At 36.0% G+C, this 18940-nt stretch overlaps 1 protein-coding gene and 1 long non-coding RNA gene across 2 annotated transcripts; both read right to left on the reverse strand.

The window, feature by feature from the left end:
- Positions 1–11546: 11546 nt before the first annotated feature.
- LOC121050432 lies at positions 11547–12581 on the reverse strand. Its single transcript, XR_005802957.1, has 3 exons — positions 12350–12581; positions 11724–11767; positions 11547–11604 (listed from the first exon to the last, which is right to left on the reverse strand). It is a non-coding gene; the product is annotated as an uncharacterized LOC121050432 (long non-coding RNA).
- A 2226-nt stretch (positions 12582–14807) lies between these two features.
- Positions 14808–16046, reverse strand: LOC112179815 (NAC domain-containing protein 104). Its single transcript, XM_024318296.2, has 3 exons — positions 15811–16046; positions 15376–15671; positions 14808–15214 (listed from the first exon to the last, which is right to left on the reverse strand). Exons 1-3 carry the CDS (start codon positions 15971–15973, stop codon positions 15080–15082), a joined length of 594 nt encoding a protein of 197 aa, XP_024174064.1. The 5' UTR covers positions 15974–16046; the 3' UTR covers positions 14808–15079.
- Between the last annotated feature and the right edge of the window lie 2894 nt (positions 16047–18940).

The raw sequence follows: 18940 nt of genomic DNA on the forward strand, positions 1-18940 counted from the left end.
CTACTCTCACTCATATTAGACTCTGATGATGATGGTGGTATTATCATAGGATTTTCAGGTGAACTTCCAAGATGCCATAGAGCTACTACTTGGTCCCTTAACATATTATAGTAATAGTCATTAGCAGTAGCAGCTATCCCAAGGTTGACAGTGCGAAGTTGGCTCCTAAGGTTATACTTGACCATATTCCACTGCAATTGGTAAGAGTATGTAGATCTGAAAAATATGGTCTTTCTAATCAGTTGTCTCACGAGTCTTTCGGCACGAAAATCCAATTGTAGTTCATAGGTGTCGGGATTTAACGGTCGAACCTCATTTCTGGTGGCTTCAAAGGGTCCAAGGCTATCGGATGAGTAGACTCTATCCATCCTATAACACAACATAAAGGAATCAGTTTATAGTCTCTAAAAACAAAAGGAATAAAGAGAATACAAATTTCTATCCAATGTCAATAGTCCTAAAGGATACTAATTAAACCTATTGCTTTGATACCAACTTGTCACATCCAAATTTTTTTTAGATGTGACTTATATTCCAATCATGGAAATAAATTTCCAAAATCGAAATACGAATAATTGGGAAAAAAAAAACGATACTAAACAAGTTTTCGAAATTGAAACACAACCTTTATTACAAGAGGGGTTTACACCAACATTTACAACAAAGGTCAACTATATTCCAAGTTCTTGTCTAGGACCCAAGCATGATTTACAATAACACACATGTGTTGTAAAACTATAGTAAACGAATTTGAGAGAGAGAGTATAGACGTAGAGAATAGAATGTGTGTCTTATTCATCTCACCATGAGGAGCCTTATATAGGACTACATGGTGTACACAAAAGGGTAATGCTTAATTACAATCCAATCACTCCTATAATTACAACCTATCAATCACCAATCTATAGGGATAGGCACCTATTACTCATCATCTATTTACATGATTATCCACAAATATTTACAACACTCCCCCTTGGATATTCCATGTCAATAGTGTTGCATAGGCTGAGCGCTTCTAAGTTGCCTCGTCAAAAACCTTGCCAAGTAATAAAAACCCTGTGTGAAAAAAAAAAAACAATCTTGGTCGAAGGAGAAAAAGAGCACAACGCGCTTGAGTGTGGAGTAGCAGTATCACAGCTTTAGAGATAGATGAAGTCTTCTTATCAGCACCATAAGTAGGTAGTATGTCTACGAGAGGGATGCATTAGAGTTGCTACACCAAAACCTTGCCCGGTAAACCTAGTGGGAGAAACCCGTGGTCGAAGGGAAAAGATGAGCAAATGCATGTATATGTCGAATCAAAGCATCTTCAGGATGTAGTATAAGTGGGGTGACCATGCTAAAGATGTGCCTCGTTAAAACCTTGCCAGGTAACAAAACCCAGTGGGACAAAATAACCCTGGACGAAGGACAAAAAGAGTACACGATGGTCAAGTGGGTATGCTTCAAGATACTCCCCCTGATTTCGACTCCCCTTGAAAATTACAAGTTAGGTAATTCAAATAGTTTACGTAGACCAATATCTTGAACATACTTCTGGAATGTATACTTTGGTAGTGACTTGGTGAAGAGGTCTGCATGACTGTCTTCAGATCAAATCTGCTTAACTTCAATCTTCTGATGCTCTTGTTGTTGCTGATTGAAGGAGAACTTCAGTACAATATGTTTGGTGTTGTCTACTTTGATGAAACTTGTCTTTATCTACTCTATGTAAGCAGCATTATCCTCGTAGATAATGGTTGGTTCATCAATGGTGGAATGCAGTCCACATGTGCTTCGAACATGGTTTGTAACGGCTCTTAGCCATGTACATTCACATACTGCTTCGTGAAGAGCTAGTATCTCATCATGATTCGAAGAGGTAGCAACAAGTGTCTATTTCGTAGACCTCCAAGAAATTGCAGTATTCCCAATGGTAAAGACATAACCAGTTTGGGAACGTGCCTTGTGCGGGTCTGATAGATAGTCTATATCAGCATATCCAACAAGGCGAGCATCATTCTAAGGATCAAGGGGGTTCGATCCATTCCTTGATGCATAGGGATAGAATAAGCCCATATCCACCTTACCTCTAAGGTAGCGAAAAATGTCTTTTATGCCATTCCAGTGGAAGCGTGTTGGCGCAGAGCTATATCTAGCTAACAAGTTCACATTGAATGAGATGTCTTATCTAGGGCATTAAGCCAAGTACAATAATGCGCCTATTGCACTTAGATATGGGACTTCTGGCACCAATATCTCTTCGTTATCATCTGTAGGACGATACGGTTCTCCCTAGACTTCAGACGACCATGGGTGTGCTTGCTTTTATCCTCATTAAAGCATCTTAACATCTTCTGGATGTAATTTGGTTGATGGACCAAAATTTCATCTGCACTGTGCTCGGGCTCCAGGTCGAGACAATAATTTGTTCTCCCAAGGCCTTTCATCTCAAATTCCAACTTCAGGTGCTTTGCGGTTTCCTTGATCTCTTCAGGAGTATCGATCAAATTCATGTCATTGACATAGACCGCCACAATTCCAAACTAGGAACTTGTTTCCTTAATAAACACGCATGGGCATAGTTTATTATTCACATATCTCATCCCGATCAAATATTCACTTAGACGGTTATACCATCTCCGTCTAGATTGTTTCAATTCATAAAGTGAATGCCTCAAAACTAATGGAGAGCGTGTTCCGTGGTCTAGAACTATTTGCATCGGGTATATTAAGTCCTTCAGGAACTTTTATGTATATCTCTGTATCGTGATCCCCATAGAGATAAGCTGTGACCATATTCATAAGCTGCATATTCAGTTTTTCGGAAACTACCAAACTGATAAGGTAGCGGAACGTTATGACGTCCATTACGGGAGAATACGCCTCCTCGTAATCAATCACAGGGCATTGAGAAAATCTTTGCGCCACTAGATGAGCCTTCTATATCACAATCTCGTTTTTCTCATTACGCTTCCTTACAAATACCCATTTAAATTCTACGGGTTTAACATGGGGAGGTGTCGGAACAACAGGTCCAAACTCCTTTCTCTTTGTCAAGGAATCTAATTTGACCTGGATTACTTATTTCCTTTTTGGCCAGTCGTCTCTTCGTTGAATCTGATCAACAAAGTAAGGTTCGAGGTCATCGCATATTATAGTTTCGGTGGCCACCGCAAATACTAATATATCATCGATGATAATCTCAACCCGATTCCAGATCTCACTTAAGCATGCATAATTTACTGAGATTTCTCTATTCTCGGGAGTGGGTTCAGACGTTGGAGCGTCCCCCAAAGTTGTCTCTTCTAGGACGGACCCATAATCCGGAATTGTCTCGTGAGATGGATCAGTTGAGATCGCGATGTCTAGTGGATTCGTTGGTGCCAGTTTTACCCTCTTCCGGGGATAAGAATCCTTCGAACCTAATAGTCTACCTCACTTCAGGGCAGGGACATATGACTGGTTAGCCGCCATGGTCGTACCTCGTCCATATGGGACGACACATCCTACAGGGACTTATATCCTTGCAGGAACATTTGCAGCAGGTATATATGATCTCGTCACTTTTGCTAGATCAGAGAAAGTGTCTCTATAGATCTAGAATTGTCCGCACTTCAGTATTTTCATGCGGTTTGGGGATCAAGATGAGACATTGTGGGGACATTCCATGTTAATTCACGCCGTTCATCAGGAACGGTGACAATCTCATCTCCCCCTAACGGCGGGAAGACTGTCTCATCAAAGTGACAATCCGCAAATCTAGCGGTAAAGAGATCGCCTGTCAAGGGCTCGAAAGAGCATATAATGGATGGGATTCACAATCGACATGTATGCCCATCCTTTGTTGAGGACCCAATTTTGTACGTTGTGACGGCACAATTGGCACGAGGACTGCATACCCAAATGCGCGTAAGTGCGAAACATCAAGTTCGTACCCAGTCACCAGCTGTAACGCGGAGTAAGGTTGGTAGCAGTAGGCCTCAACGGGACCAACATAGCTACATGCAAGATTGCATAGCCCCACGCAAAAACTAGGAGCTTGGTGCGCATTACCAAGATTCTATTTGCGAGACCATCTTGGATGTGAACATAGGGAACTATATGTTCAGCATCAATCCCAAGGGATATGCAATAATCATAGATCTCACACATTCTTATATGCATGCATTAGCTATAATAAGCTTATTGATATTGGGTACCCATGCCACTTCTGGGGCATACATTGTCGCTTCTAGGATAATCATCTCTCATAGATGAATTATGTAGCGAATGTGGATCTTTTTACTTATAATCTCATATAGAGCATTATAGGGCTTGTATAATCTTCCCTGTTTTGGGAGTTTAAAACTTTAGACCTGGTGGATACAATCCACACAAATTCACGCCGTTATTCAAATGACAGTAGTCTTTCCTCCCCCTAACGGCGGGAAGACTGTCTTATTATGACCATGCTCAAAAGATGCATTCAAAAATCTATCACTTTCTTTGGAGTGAAGATCTTCATTGGTTGGTGGCGAACCCAAACCAAATTTTAGGTCAAAACATGCTTTGTTCATTAGCATCAACCATATTGATTTATTATTGTATCACCAAGACATCATTTCCTAATGGCATATCTACACCCTTTGTATGTGTAGCCATATTAGGAGCTGTGATATTGTTTAATGACATTCTCTTCAGGAGAACCATGTCAATTGGATACATTTGCATCCCACAAATCAAATGGAGTCTACATTGTTTGTATTAATATGGTTGGTCTTAGGGACTTTAACCCAAGCAGATGCCTTTGCATTTAGCATATAAATTTTGTCACTTTCTTTTATCAATTCCCTAGTTTTGATATTTCTCGAAGTCAAAATGAGACGGTGGATAAATATCTCACACCAATTCATATTGTTCTTCAGGAACAATATTTCTCCCCCTCATTGCAGGGGGATTGTCTCATTAAAGTGACAACTCGCAAATATGTAAATAAACAATTTGCTTGTGAGTAAGATTAGCAATCATTAAAACTTATAAGTGATTCCACGCAACATGGTAGACAAAACATGATGTAACCAGTCAAGCCAAATAGTGTATTTGGTTCAAGGAACTTCAGGTTCATGACATCATATGCCTTAGTTTACTATAGAAAATTTGATACAGTATATATCTGATGGCATAAAGTCTTCTCCAACCATATAGGAGGTAATTAATGCAATAATATTTCAAATTCGGTAACATGATAGTAGCTCATTTGGAGCCATAGATCAAGATCTACAACTCTTGATATGGTTGTTACCTTAGCTTCAGTAAACATTAATTGTGAAATACTGATAATTGGAATGGACCAACTTCATTTTGAACTGCTGGCCAAAATGATATACTCGAAAATTACGAGTTAAAGACTACAATCCATAAGATCAAGTAATTTTATCATGTGAAGAACCTCAAGTTCTGTGTCACATATAAATGTGTAGTCATAAAGAAGAGGGACTTCAGGCCCTCATATAATTGGAGATCCAAGAAACTTGAGGTTTCAATTTTTTCAATTTATAACAACCTCTTAAGGAACATCAGGTTCCTTCATAATCAGATTAAGAAATATTTAGTTTCAATGAGAACTCAAGAGGTTACAATAAATCTGAGGAATAACACAATAGTGCTTTCAACTTTGCTTATTGTAAGCAAAAGACATCAGGCATGTGAGATGAATCTCAATGTTCTTACTAGTCAATGCAATTTAATTTGACCAGTGCCCTTTCAAAAGTGGCTTGATAATCATCCACCATATAGTGTACCATAGGCGACACACACCCAATTTACAATTTCCTCACATATGTGGATGTTAGGACAATATTTACATTGACTCCTGATTTTTCTCTTGCCATGATCCACTTCTGGTGGCATTTCATGGTATAGCCATGTCAATCGGCTTTCTTACTATACAATGAGATCTATGAGACGGGGAGATTATACATCTCTAATAATATTGGAGGCACAGAATGCAAAGGGACAATAATATGTGTTCTTCTGGAGCCATCAATCAGATATGTAAGACCTGAGATGATTGTTATATTAGCCTCATAAGCATAAGCTTTAATAATATTTTCTGGACACCATGCATAAAATTGCATTGCCTGAAAATCACTCAAAACATAAGTTTGAAGATGACACAAATCAAATTTGTAAGAATTGAACGGTAGATCTCATACGATATACACGAAGCTTCTGGTCCGTGTTATACAGTTAAAACATGACGTTCAATTATTGTATTGTTGTCTGATGTAGATTAACATCAAATGCATTTTGAACTTCTAGCCAAAATAATATACTCGAAATGTCGAGTTCAAACTTCATGACCTTAACTTATGAGTGAAGGACTTTAGATGGTCATCTAGTTAGTTTGATCATTGAGGAACTTCAAGTCCTCACGTAATTAAGGATCAAGGAACTACAGGTTCTGATATCTTTTAATTACAAAATCCACAATCACAAATTTGGGGTATACTCGTACTCATTCGTCATAAACCAACGGTTAAATATCTGCTTACTTTTAAATTAGTGTCAGTATAATTCCCTCAAAACTTCAGGTTTGAGGTTGACCGAGATTAAAACTCTTCGATAAATTGTCCATATATCCACTCGAAACTTAAGGCTCGAGTCTGCACAATTAGAACTTCAGGTTCTAAGGTGGAATTCTTTAAGCAGACATAAAGAAGAATGTATCAATCGACATATGAAAATTACTCGAAACTTCTAGTTCGAGTTGACATAAAGTCAAATAAACTATGAATGAATTATATGTGTAATCGAAGCTTCAGGTTCGAATATTTTTTCTATGAACTGCAAGTTCTAAGATTTCGTAATTTGAACTTCGGGTTCAAATAAATTTGGTGCTCGAAACTTCAGGCTCGAGGTAACTAAAGTGAATCTTCAAGTTCACTTTTATACTCAAAGCTTCGGGTTTGAGTTTTACTGTTAGAACTTTAGGTTCTATTATGAAATTTTGAACTTCTGGTTCAAAAATATTAAATTCGAAATTCATATGTTCGAGGTATAGGATTGCTGGTCCATATGAATAACAAAAAAAAATTTAAAAGATAAGTACTGTAACGAAAGTACATAACAAAGTAGGAAAATTGCAGGGAAGAAAAATAAATAGATAAACCATGCAATAAAATTAACTGCGGAAACTTCTGGTTCCATTAATGAAGAAAATACACAGAACTTCTAGTCTGCTTAACTTCACAAAATGATCATCTTTTTTCTCTCCTCTAATCACAGAAGTACATAATTTTATCTTGTGGAGAACGTACGGCTTCTAGCTTTAACCAAGTGTTCAAAATTGAACTTCAAATTCACATTGTCGTACGGAGGAGGGAACCCCAATACTAAAATAATTTGAGGAACTTCCGGCCCTCTTATAATTATTGGGGATTAAAAATATGTGAGTTCATATACCCAATTATATAACTCTAAGGATCTTCTGGCCCTCGTAATTGTATAAATTTATGAGACTTCATATCGCAATTTTTCCACTACACAATCTTTGAGGAACTTCAGGCCCTCGTGTAATCATATAAAGAAAATATTTTGATCCCATTGAATTTACAATGGTCATTGAAATCCGTCTATGAGCAATAAAATCATATCATACGTCCTTACCTTTTGAGCATACTTATGCAAATAATCGTAGGATTGTATAACCTGGATATCAAAAAAAATATTGATCCGCCTTTGGGAGTTACTGATCCTGCCATAAATTGAATCAACATAGATAGTGGTCATCACTCTCATCACGTCAAGATTGCTTCTCATATTAATCAATTCATAAATACATGTGCAGATGACAACATAAGGCATATACTAATACTTGTAATCATGAAATATATGACGAATTAGGATTGATGCCTAACGACAATTGAGGGAAACACACAAAACAATCTTATGAGTGTATACTGACAAAAAACCCCAAAAAATGCTATTAAATAGACAAGTAAAAACTAATGCCTCTATTGCACCTTATGGGATAATACGTTGGGTTTTGGTTGCAAAACCAAAAATAAAGGAGAGAGGCATGATTATTGACAAAAAAATTTGAGATTGTCAGAAAGGAAAACAGGTATGATTCTATTTGCGTTATCAACCAAAACTTTCAGCAATTATACTCATATATGAGAAAAAGAATATATGTATATCAGTATATAAAGCAGGAATCGATGGCACCGTAATGTTTATATATAAGATTAAAGCATAGATCATAGATCATGAAATAAACTCATGAAATAAAGCAGGAATTGATGGCACCTTAAGAAATAAACTGATATGCATAAATGACATAGATCATGAATAAACTCATAGATCATAAGTTATAGTTAATAGCAACAACGTTGCACCATAAACTCGTAGATCATCATAGAGTTTTCAAAAAATAATAGCAGAGCGTGCTGATAACGTGTTATAAAGTAGGGAGAAGATAGAGAGAGAATAGTAGGGAGGAAGTAGAAGTATTCTCATTCAGTCTCATTAGCCTCCTTTAAATAGAGGTAGGGTTTACATCAAAGTACACAACTAATGAGTATTTACGTGGACAGCCATATAAATAATAATATTTACAACAAATCTAATATTATTGAATTGGAAAGTCTACATAAAATAAATATAATATTTTTTAGTATAATTATTGTCCTTAATAGTCTTTTTATAGTAGGTTATATATGTCATTTAATAATTCATAATAGAGTGAGGTCAAGTGAGCAAATTTGGAGGTCCCAATAGAAACTCTCTAACCATAAACATCAAGTGATCTATATTGTATATTTATGTTGTTGGGAGATTAGGAATGAGAACAAACCCCCTAGACAGACTAACAATAATTTATTTGAGTCAATTTCTATTAGAAGATACTAGAGCATTGAAGAGACAACAAGTCATTATTTTGTTTTGTGTTTGGGCTGCATTTGTTTTATTTGTTTTTGTTTTTGTTGTAAATATTTTGTACATCCTAGTAAATCTGTAGAAGTCATTCATAATAAAGTATATAGATTTTCATGAATCAATAAAAGTCTGTTGCTAAAATCAATGGTTTTAAGAAATCCATAACAGTCTATCAACTTTTTAAAGAGTCTGTCATTTAAAAAAAGTCTGCACAAATCCAAATACGTACAATACACCCCCCTTAAAATCCTTCTTTTAGCAAATTCAAAGGGATTCCAGCAACATATCAAGATCGAGAACCAATCCTCTAATTAATTTTGGTGATTTTGATTCATTCTTCTTCTCGTAGTTGAAGATATAGATAAAAAGTAGAGTAACAGATTGTTGTAGCTCATGTTCAAGGGTGTTTTGGTAAAAATAAGGAGTTCTACTTAGCTATTCAAGTATTCTAAAAAGTAAATTAGAGGTGTGCTAAGTATGTGAGGTGCAAATAGCAAATTTGGAGATCCAACTAGAATCACCCTTTCCTGTAACAGAAAAAAAAGAAAAAAGATACGAGTTATACCCTTTTATACACGTATGTCATAAAATTTTTTCTAGATAAGACATAGTGAAAATTTTGAATAATTAACCAAAAAAGAAGCAGAGAGTAACATGGATGTTACCAATAGAAAAAAAATATATTGAAAGCAAGCAATGAATCCATAATTCACTACTTCATAACCAAAACAACAATTAAGCATTATCATTTGATGATTAGATATTATACAGACGAGAAGGGAATACCTCGATCGAATGCTTGTAATGTAAATTGAGACAACAAGCACCCGGCCACCACCTCACTTCCAATATTTAGCCGTTTCACATACGTAACTACTAATAAAGAAATACAATCTGAGTTAGAATGGAGATCATCTCTGGATGAGATAAAATCATGAAATTTACCAACTTAGGATTCAGGGCCGTCCCGTGACAAAGTGAGGCCTAAGGCAAGCGTTAGAGAGGCTTTCCTTCAAAAAAAATAACAAAAAAAAAAAAAAAAAAACCTAGAAGGTAACAATGTCGACAAAAACAAGAAGAGAAATTTTCATTTGAAGATCACTCTTCTTGCCTTTTGGGATGCAAAAATGTTGATTAAGTTAGTGTATTTAAACTTTTTGAACAATTTTCTTTCAATAGATAACATGGCTGGTCCATTCAATTTTTCTTGTGACATGGTTGACCGTAAATATGATTTTATTAATTTCAATTTTGAAAACCTTCTTTCAGCAGAAGCAACTATCACAGGAATAGTTAATAGTATTTTATAAGCAATCATGGTATTTGAGAAACGGAAAATTCTACAATGTGTTAACGTATGACATGCATACAATTGCCTTAAAAGTTGTAAAATGAGTCATCAAAATAGTAATATTAGTCCTCAAAGTAGTAATATAAGTCCTTAAAGTAGTAACTTTTCTTAGTTACCACATGAGTCCTCAAAATAGTAATATTAGTCCTCAAAGTGGTAGCATGAGTCCTTAAAGTGATAAATTTTCTTAGTTTACCATATGAGTCCTGAAAATAGTAATATTAGTCTTCAAAATGATAAAATGAGTCCTTAGAGAGGTAAAAATAGTTGATGTATGAGAAATGTTAACATACCATAGTTTTACCCTTGAGAAACAATCACATCTTTGAACAAAGTGCAGAACTTCAATTGGTGTTTCTACTTTTCGATCTGAATCTTTGTTTAGCATTTTAGTTAACAATCTTAATTCTAAATGCAACTCTGAACCATCTATACCAGAAACATTATCATGAGTAAGAAACTCTTCAAGTTTGAGACAGTTTACTTTCAAATCAGTATCAACTAATGACTTTAATTATTTCACATCACATAAAAAACCAAAAACACTTTCATATAATTGAAATTGTTCAAATCTACTGTGAAGGGAAGATATGGCTTGATCTACTATATATAAAAAATACTCAGTCCTAAAAGTATCTTCAACAAATAATGTTGGTTCATCATTTGCATTCTCATCAAACTGCTTTTTTCTACAAGTCCTACATTTTTCACGAAATATAGGTTCTATTTCCATTTCAAGTGCAATCTCTCTAGCTAAAATCATAGCAGATGTAAATCCATATTCTCTATACTTTATAAAAAAAAGAAACCAAGTCTTCTAACAATTTAATAGCATCACCAATATCCATGTCTTTAGATTGTAGCTTTTTACTAACCAATAAGTCAACAACATATAGCATATCATACCAGATAATCATGCCTAATAAAAATTCAAAGTTTGCAAAAGCATAGTCTGCTAACATTTCAGCTTCACATTTTTGGGGTGTTTAACCCAATAACACTTACCAATACAAAAGAAAAGGAGGAAATTTGGAGGCCTCATAGAGTCACGGGTCTTTCTTCATCGATCTCTCGCGTCGTCTTCAATGTAGAAGATTGCGTTCTGCGTTTTATTTATTTTGGGTATTTTTTTTATAACTTATATATATATATATATATATATATATATATATATAATGAGCATTTTGAGATGAGGCCTTCCCCAAACTGAGGCCCAAGGCCACTGCCTTGTCTGCCTTGGTCATGGGCCGGCCTTGTTAGGATTCACCGGCCAAACTCCATTATTGCAGCCCAGATAGCTTCTGCATCGTGCCAGCATAGTATCACAACAGCAAACATGCGAGTTGCTCAATCTAATCCCAAATTATCCCATTAACTCAATTTTCTACCCAAACTTGAAAAAAAAAAATTATTGAATAAATAAATAGAAAATAGACCAAATTACATAGTGAATTGGCCAATAAACAATCACCTGATAAGTTGCAGTGCCAGCCAAAGCACTGATAGTTTACTGTTCTGCATTAAAAAGGTTCACCTTATTCCATAGTCCCTGACCAATTGTATCACTATAATCACAAGTTCCATAATAAACAGTTTCATATTCGTTCTAACTGAGAAGTAGAAATATTGTTCCCTACTCCACGTACATGAATGCTTCCACCCAAGAGGGACAATGGAAGATTCTCAACTGAATATACAATTGAAAATTGATATATTTAATCACACTAGCTAACTGGTAAAAAAATCCAGTCTTGACACAGAAGTCAAATTTCGATAACAAGCCCATCACTACAAAACCAGCCATAAATAAACAACAAAATGGTGAAAGTTATAACCTTTGGAAGCATAAAAAAATATAAATGTTCATGCATATGGTATGCGAGCATTGGATATAAATTTAAGAATAAGTAAAAGCAAGACAGTATTATAAAACCAAGAATCATTAACATGGTCTCCAGAACCCTAATAACAGAGCAGACCTACATTTTCAACAGACTGTAAAGGAAATTATCCTATTTACCTAATACCGTGTTCAAAATAGCAAATTAAATCGAGAAGATGCATATGAAGATGGAGAAGATGAATTACAGCCTTTACCTCATACAGATCGAAAACCAACGACCTCGCCATCAATGCGTTCAGCTTCTTTCAGGAGGAAACGACCATCGACAAAATCCTAGTGGCCGAATTGTATTTACTGTATACGTCTGTTTACTCTACATATGAAAATGGATAGAAAGATGAGGCAGAGAAGAAAGAACGCATCAGAAAACCCAGAAACCCTAACGGCAGAAGAATCAGAAGGAGGCCGATTCTTCGCTTGCTATCTGCTGACGTCACGCTGCCCCCCCCCCCCCCCCCCCCCCCCCCTCTTGAGCGGGGTTATAAGGGCCACACCGGTCCAATGTCCCCGATTCTTTCAAATTTCTATTTCAGAATGATCTAGATCAATCTTGGTTTTGATTTCGTTTCAGGTTCTTTAAAGTTTGAGACCCTTTCGTTTTGAAATTGGACTAACAAGTGAATCCGAGGCGGCGAATTAAGGCAGCACAATGATTGGAAGAGGTGCTTGGAGAAGGAAGAAGAATCGGCCATGGGAGATGGCCTTGCATTTGTGTAGAAGCAGGTGAGGGATGGCTCATAGGTGAGTGGCCGTGCGTGCCAAGTAAAAGTTGAAGCATGGGAATGATCGCGTCATGTATGACTCCATGCTCCCCTAAGCAGCCACCAAACGTAAAATATATACAAAACTACCAAATATTATAAAAGAGCTCGGAAAAGAGTGAGAGAGAGAGTTCGAGGCAGGAAATGCTCAAACTCATCTCGGCGGGTCCCATTTAGCTGCAAACTTACACATTACAGTGCTCTCTGGGCTCCACTCCTCTCCCTTCCCTCCTCACAATTATTCTTAAACGTGCGAATCCCCAATACCAATGATGCATTCATAGCTCAACTCAATGAGTAACACGTGTCAGCAGAATTGACTTTGCCCTAACTGGCTGAGCTTGGGATTTTTTTCGATTTGCATGCTTATCTATTTCTAGTTTTCTACACGAGAGATTATTCAGAGCACCGCCGTGCACTTGCACCAACATAAATGAATGGTTAGATTGCATTAAATACACTTTTTGTTTATTAAAAATAAAGTTAATAATAAATATCAAGAGTTGAGATTATTTTATAAGTGTTGGGTCACTTACACCGTCGGTGCATAGAATAATTTCCATTTCTGAGAGATTATTCAGAGCACCGCCGTGCATTTGCACCAACATAAATGAATGGTTAGATTGCATTAAATACACTTTTTGTTTATTAAAAATAAAGTTAATAATAAATATCAAGAGTTGAGATTATTTTATAAGTGTTGGGTCACTTACACCGTCGGTGCATAGAATAATTTCCATTTTATAAGTGTTGTTAACCCTACTTATAAAAGCTCACGTTTTTCACATATATGCCTCATGAGCAGGGCCGTCCTAATATGAAACGAGGCCTAAAGTGAATTTTAAAGAGGCCTTTCAAACTTAATGGAGATTATAGTTTGCAGAGAATCAGATGAATATTTTATTAACATCTATTCATTGAGTTTTAGGCAAAGACTAAAGCAAGATAGGTGAAAAATTTGCAGCACAGGTTTGTAAAGCTTGAGAAGACTGTTCATATTGTCAAGTTTATTTTTTATCAGCTTTCTTCTCTACTTTCTTTTTTCTGGTTTAAGTATATATTTATATGCTAAATTAAAAATATACAGAGCTTGAGGCCTAAGGCGATCATCTTGGTTGTCTTGGCCAAGGGAGGACCCTGCCCATGACAGGAGAACTCATGTACTTGTGGATGTGGCTGAAATGTAAGGGCCGTTTAAATTTTACAGTTATTTTGGTTAAAGACAAGTTTGTGAATCATTAAGTTCTATAATATCTTTACATATTATAGATATTTATATGTGATGCGTATGAGTTCTTTATCTTCTTTTAAATCTTTTGAAAGGTGTGACAATTTTTCTAGTTTGCAAGTTTTGTAATTTCACTTATACACGTGTTATATTCGTATGTGTGTGTGTGATTGATATATATATATATATATATATATATATATATATATATATATAGAATCATTCTCAGGTGCGGATAGGTGCGGATATCCGCACCTAAGAAAAAAGGTGCGGATTTTCATTTTTTCCCCACTTTCCGATCACATTTTCACATCTTAGCCGTTCAGTTTTTAGGTCCTAATGTATAGATCATCTCTACAAAATTTCAGCCAAATTGGTGATCGTTAAGGCATCCAAAACTGCAATTTACACGAACGGACCGAATCTGCCAAACCGGAACCGTTCGTGTACATTGTTGTAAATTGCAGTTTTGGATACCTTAACGATCACCAATTTGGCTGAAATTTTGCAGAGGTGATCTATACATTAGGACCTAAAAACTGAACGGTTAAGATGTGAAAATATGATTGGAAAGTGGGTCAAAAGGTGCGGATTTTATTTTTTGTATTTAGTATCTCTCCTATTACGGAATGGATAACAACACTACAATAACCGATGATAGTGGATCAGAATTCTCAAACACAATATCATTTTCTGGTTTTGCCAACTTGCAAATGAAGACCATAGTTAGTTGCCACTCGAAGTGCATGTAATGGAATTTATTTACAAGATTTTTACTAGCTTAGCCTAGCTAGTTGCAGTAGCAGTAGTGAAATAATAATACAACCGGATAAAGCTTCATAATATAAAATGGGGCATGCGCACTTAGTTACGTCTATCAAATCATCTTCTCCTTTCCCTTCTCATCTCTCTCGATCTTGCTTACGTTTCCTATCTTAGTTTGGCAAACTTATTTCATCAAGATCATCCAAAGATAAGAACACCTCGTCCAAACATGAAAGCTCAGTCCCATCATCGTCCTCATCTTCTCCGCGCTCATAAACTCGACATAACACGTATCCGCTATATTCCTGAGAAATGTTTTGCAAAAATATATCAGTTCATGGCACGTATGTTGTACGTAGATTTATGCTCGATGAAAATACACATGCACACAATGTGAGAGAGCATAAAACTTTTGTAGAGTACATGAGTTAGTTTGCTAGCTATTTGTTATTGCGAGTGTGATTACATTAACTGCTTTCCGGTGCCCTCTTCTCTTCGATGATCTAGGGGTGGAAGAAGAAGCACAAGTATCCGAGACTGCTGAGAGACGATACTCATGCATTGTCCAGTTTGTTTTGATCCCTGAAGGAGCTTTTCCCACGTAGAACCCGAAGTATCTTTTGATTCCAATTTTGTTGTTAGAAGTAGAAGATATGACAGGTTCCTCGGTGCCTAACAGCTTCCAATATCCACTACTCGTAACCCGATTTTGCGTCCTCCTGCTATAGAAGTACCACTGCTTACCCTCAGATAGAGCCTTACCTGTACATGTTATATGCATTAATGTTCGTACAGTAAACAAAGTAATTATTATATTTAAGTAATGGAGCCAATTAAGGGAAAGAGAACTACTGTTGTATATATTTATCATCATTGAAGGAATGCATTAAAAAAATGGTACCATTTAGCTCCCATGGATCGTATGGATAGAGATCGAGATCAGGAATGACATCGGGGTGGAGGGGTAAGAGAGCTGCCTTGCGTTGAAGGAAATGGACTACGAGCTCTTCATCTGTCGGGAAAAATCGAAAACCAGGAGGGAGCTGAAAAGGGTTATCTGCCATCACAAGAAACCAGAACAAGAACAAGAAGAGGAAGAAGAAGAAGAATAGTAGCTAGCGTGTAAACGAAGTTTTAGCTGACGATGGTATTTATAGCTTCTGTAAAGCAAGAGAGAGATGAGTGAAAAGAAAAACAATGAAAACAAAAGCAAAAAAGAAAAGATAAGTGAGCGAATGAGTGACGTGAAAAAGAAGGTGGTTTTCATAACAAATGGGGGGAGTTGATTGTTTAGTTGATGATGATGATAAAAGTGCTCTGAGATGCAAGGCGGCGGGCAACTGTACCCGTTTTGATACCGAGTGCTTTGAAATGAGAGGGACATATTTCTGTGCACCAAAATTTTTTACAAAATAAAGAAGGTAAAAACTTCTTTAAACAAACATAAAAACATTTGACATTTCTTGAATTTTAACATAACCTAATAGAATAATATTAATATACGAGTTAAGCGGGTTATTTGCCAATTGTGAGTTGACCTAAATTCAGCCACTTATTAATTGTGTTTTGGGAAGTCGATCAACAAACGATAAATTTTTTAATGGTGCGCATTCAACCCGGTTGAGTATGATGACACTAGTTGTGCCATTATCAGATCTTCAATCGCATATGCAAATTGCAAGGCAAGGATGACTCGGTGGTCAAACTTTTGCCATCAAACAACGAGATCGTAACTTTCCACAGATGGCACAGGCAGTGACATTGGACAATGATCGACAACTAGAAAGAGCAAGGTAGATTCAAGAAGTGACTGCCAATCCCAGAATTTTCAAACATCGGATTCTTGTAGATTGAACCCTATTGTTCCAACATTATCGCCGAGAGGGTACCCCGGCACGAGGGAGGGAGAGGAGCTTGCCTACAATGGGCGGGGTTGTTTGGTGTACTTTTTCTCCTTTGAGTATTACACAAGGGTGGTACAGCAGTTAAAAATTTTCCACAAATGTGTGGTAGGTCATGAGCAAATTGGGAGATCCTAATAAAATATGAACTAAACAAAAAACAAAAAGGCAAATGAGTAGAACAAAGGACTTGTACTTGAAGCAGCTGCAATAAGAGTGAGTGGCTGTGCCCCATTTATACAATCTGTATATATGTATTTAGAAAAATCAAAAATTAAAAAGTTGAGAATGTGAGTCAGCATCATCACACTTCATGCTGAGATCATGCACCTCTTGCCTTCCACGTCGCACACATGAAGATGGGTTTGGTCGTGGACCAATTTGAAGTTGGAGTGTGCCATATATAATAATTACTTGCTCATAATTACTAATCTTTATATAACTTCTGGCTTTGTCCTTGCCTTCTAGCCTTGTCTTAAAGACCGGTCATCAATATTTAATAGGAAAATTGGGAAGACGTTACAATCGGCAAAAAAGAGCTCCATAAAGTGCAACTCCATCTATTTTCTAATGAAATTGTTGAATAAAGAATGTTTATACATGCATATACACAGATGACAGATATGTATAACCGAAGCTCTTCATGCAAAGTGGATGTGATGAATCTCAATAATCCATATATTTAACACTTAAACTTTAGTCTTGGGGCGGGGGCTTCAAACTGGGAACGTCATTCAATATTGTTATAAAAAAAAAGACACCATTAACTCAAAAGCTCGTTGGTTGGTTGTAATTTCCTTTTCGGACAAATTCTTTAGGGGCATTTCATTATACACCTAATTTCTAAAAAATTTAATGGAAAAAATTCACTTATTTTTTTTTCAATCTACACTCAATTATTGTCAATTAGGATAAAATATTAGAGTTCGTTTTTTAAAGAATTACATAAATTGTCATAATTTAAATCTGACAAACATAAGTAAACTAGCAAAATTAACATCATCTTTAAATACTTTAATTGTAGATCTTTTTTATTGGTCCCATTATTATCGCAATTTTCATTAAATTCATCATGATTGCTAGAATTATTATTATTTTTTTACTGTTTAAGGATATATCTATTTGTGTTTGGCCCAAACTCTAGGTTACTCTAGGATTACAGGTAATCCTGCATCAATAAGGATATTTCTTCCTTATTGGAACTCCATTCATCAGTAGGAATCCAAAACCTACTGGGTAAACAATTCTCATACTCTAAGGCCATGTTTGGTTCATGGATTTGAGGCATCGGGAAAGGAAAGTCTTTCCTTTCCTTTGTTTGGTAACCACAAAATCTGGAAGCACTTTCCTGACAGAGGGGAAAATAGGGGGGGGGGGGGGGAAGGTCTTTCCACTCAAGACCCATGGGATTGATTTTCCCCTCTTCTTTCCCAGCATTTATGACTGCAATTTTAGACAATAATAACCCTGATTCTAATATTGGTTGCCTAACTTGCTGTGCTATGGAAAGATTTGTAAAAGAGTTGAGTTTTTAAGTGCCTTACTTGCTGTAAGTGAATATAATCCCACTTTTTGAACTTAATATTGTACTATTTTCTGCATAATATTCTCCTATAATGGTGGAATTAAAAAAAATAAACTTCCAGACATAATATCTGATCTCTCTTTTGGTTAAGCCTTATGAATCTAAGTTTGTATATTAACTTCTTGTTTCTTTATGAATACTGATAAAAAGCTGAACTAATATTAATTTCTTCTGCATGTTGCATTATATATATGATCCTCTTGTTTATAGAAATATGTTTGCTTTGTGATATGAAGGAGTCTTGTAGATTACTGGTGCTTTTAACTAGCAACATTATGTTCCTGAGAAGTACTAAAATATTATTAGTTGTACTGATCAATCAATGTTATTTGTGTTCTTAACAAAAGTGATATTTTTGTTCATCTACTGTGTTAATTGCAGTACGAAAGGCCTATGAGTTGATTCAGTCTTGATTCTTCTATCTTGTTTGCTTTGTGATATTTATATCAAATTTCCTAGTGTTGATTGTTTTCTTAATGTATAATTCTTGCTCTTTCCAAAAATTTATGCTACCATGAATGGTGTAACAGACATTCAGCTCTGTT

The sequence above is a fragment of the Rosa chinensis genome, chromosome 7, assembly GCF_002994745.2.
Source record: "Rosa chinensis cultivar Old Blush chromosome 7, RchiOBHm-V2, whole genome shotgun sequence".
NCBI classification, from domain to species: domain Eukaryota; kingdom Viridiplantae; phylum Streptophyta; class Magnoliopsida; order Rosales; family Rosaceae; genus Rosa; species Rosa chinensis.

Excerpts from the sequence above, each read along its gene's own strand:
- LOC112179815 (XM_024318296.2), bottom strand. The coding sequence starts at position 15,973 with ATGGCAGATAACCCTTTTCAGCTCCCTCCTGGTTTTCGATTTTTCCCG. Across the intron at positions 15,672-15,810 it reads CGATCCATGGGAGCTAAATG|GTAAGGCTCTATCTGAGGGT; the intron begins GTACCATTTTTT and ends TAACATGTACAG. Across the intron at positions 15,215-15,375 it reads GGCACCGGAAAGCAGTTAAT|GAATATAGCGGATACGTGTT; the intron begins GTAATCACACTC and ends AACATTTCTCAG.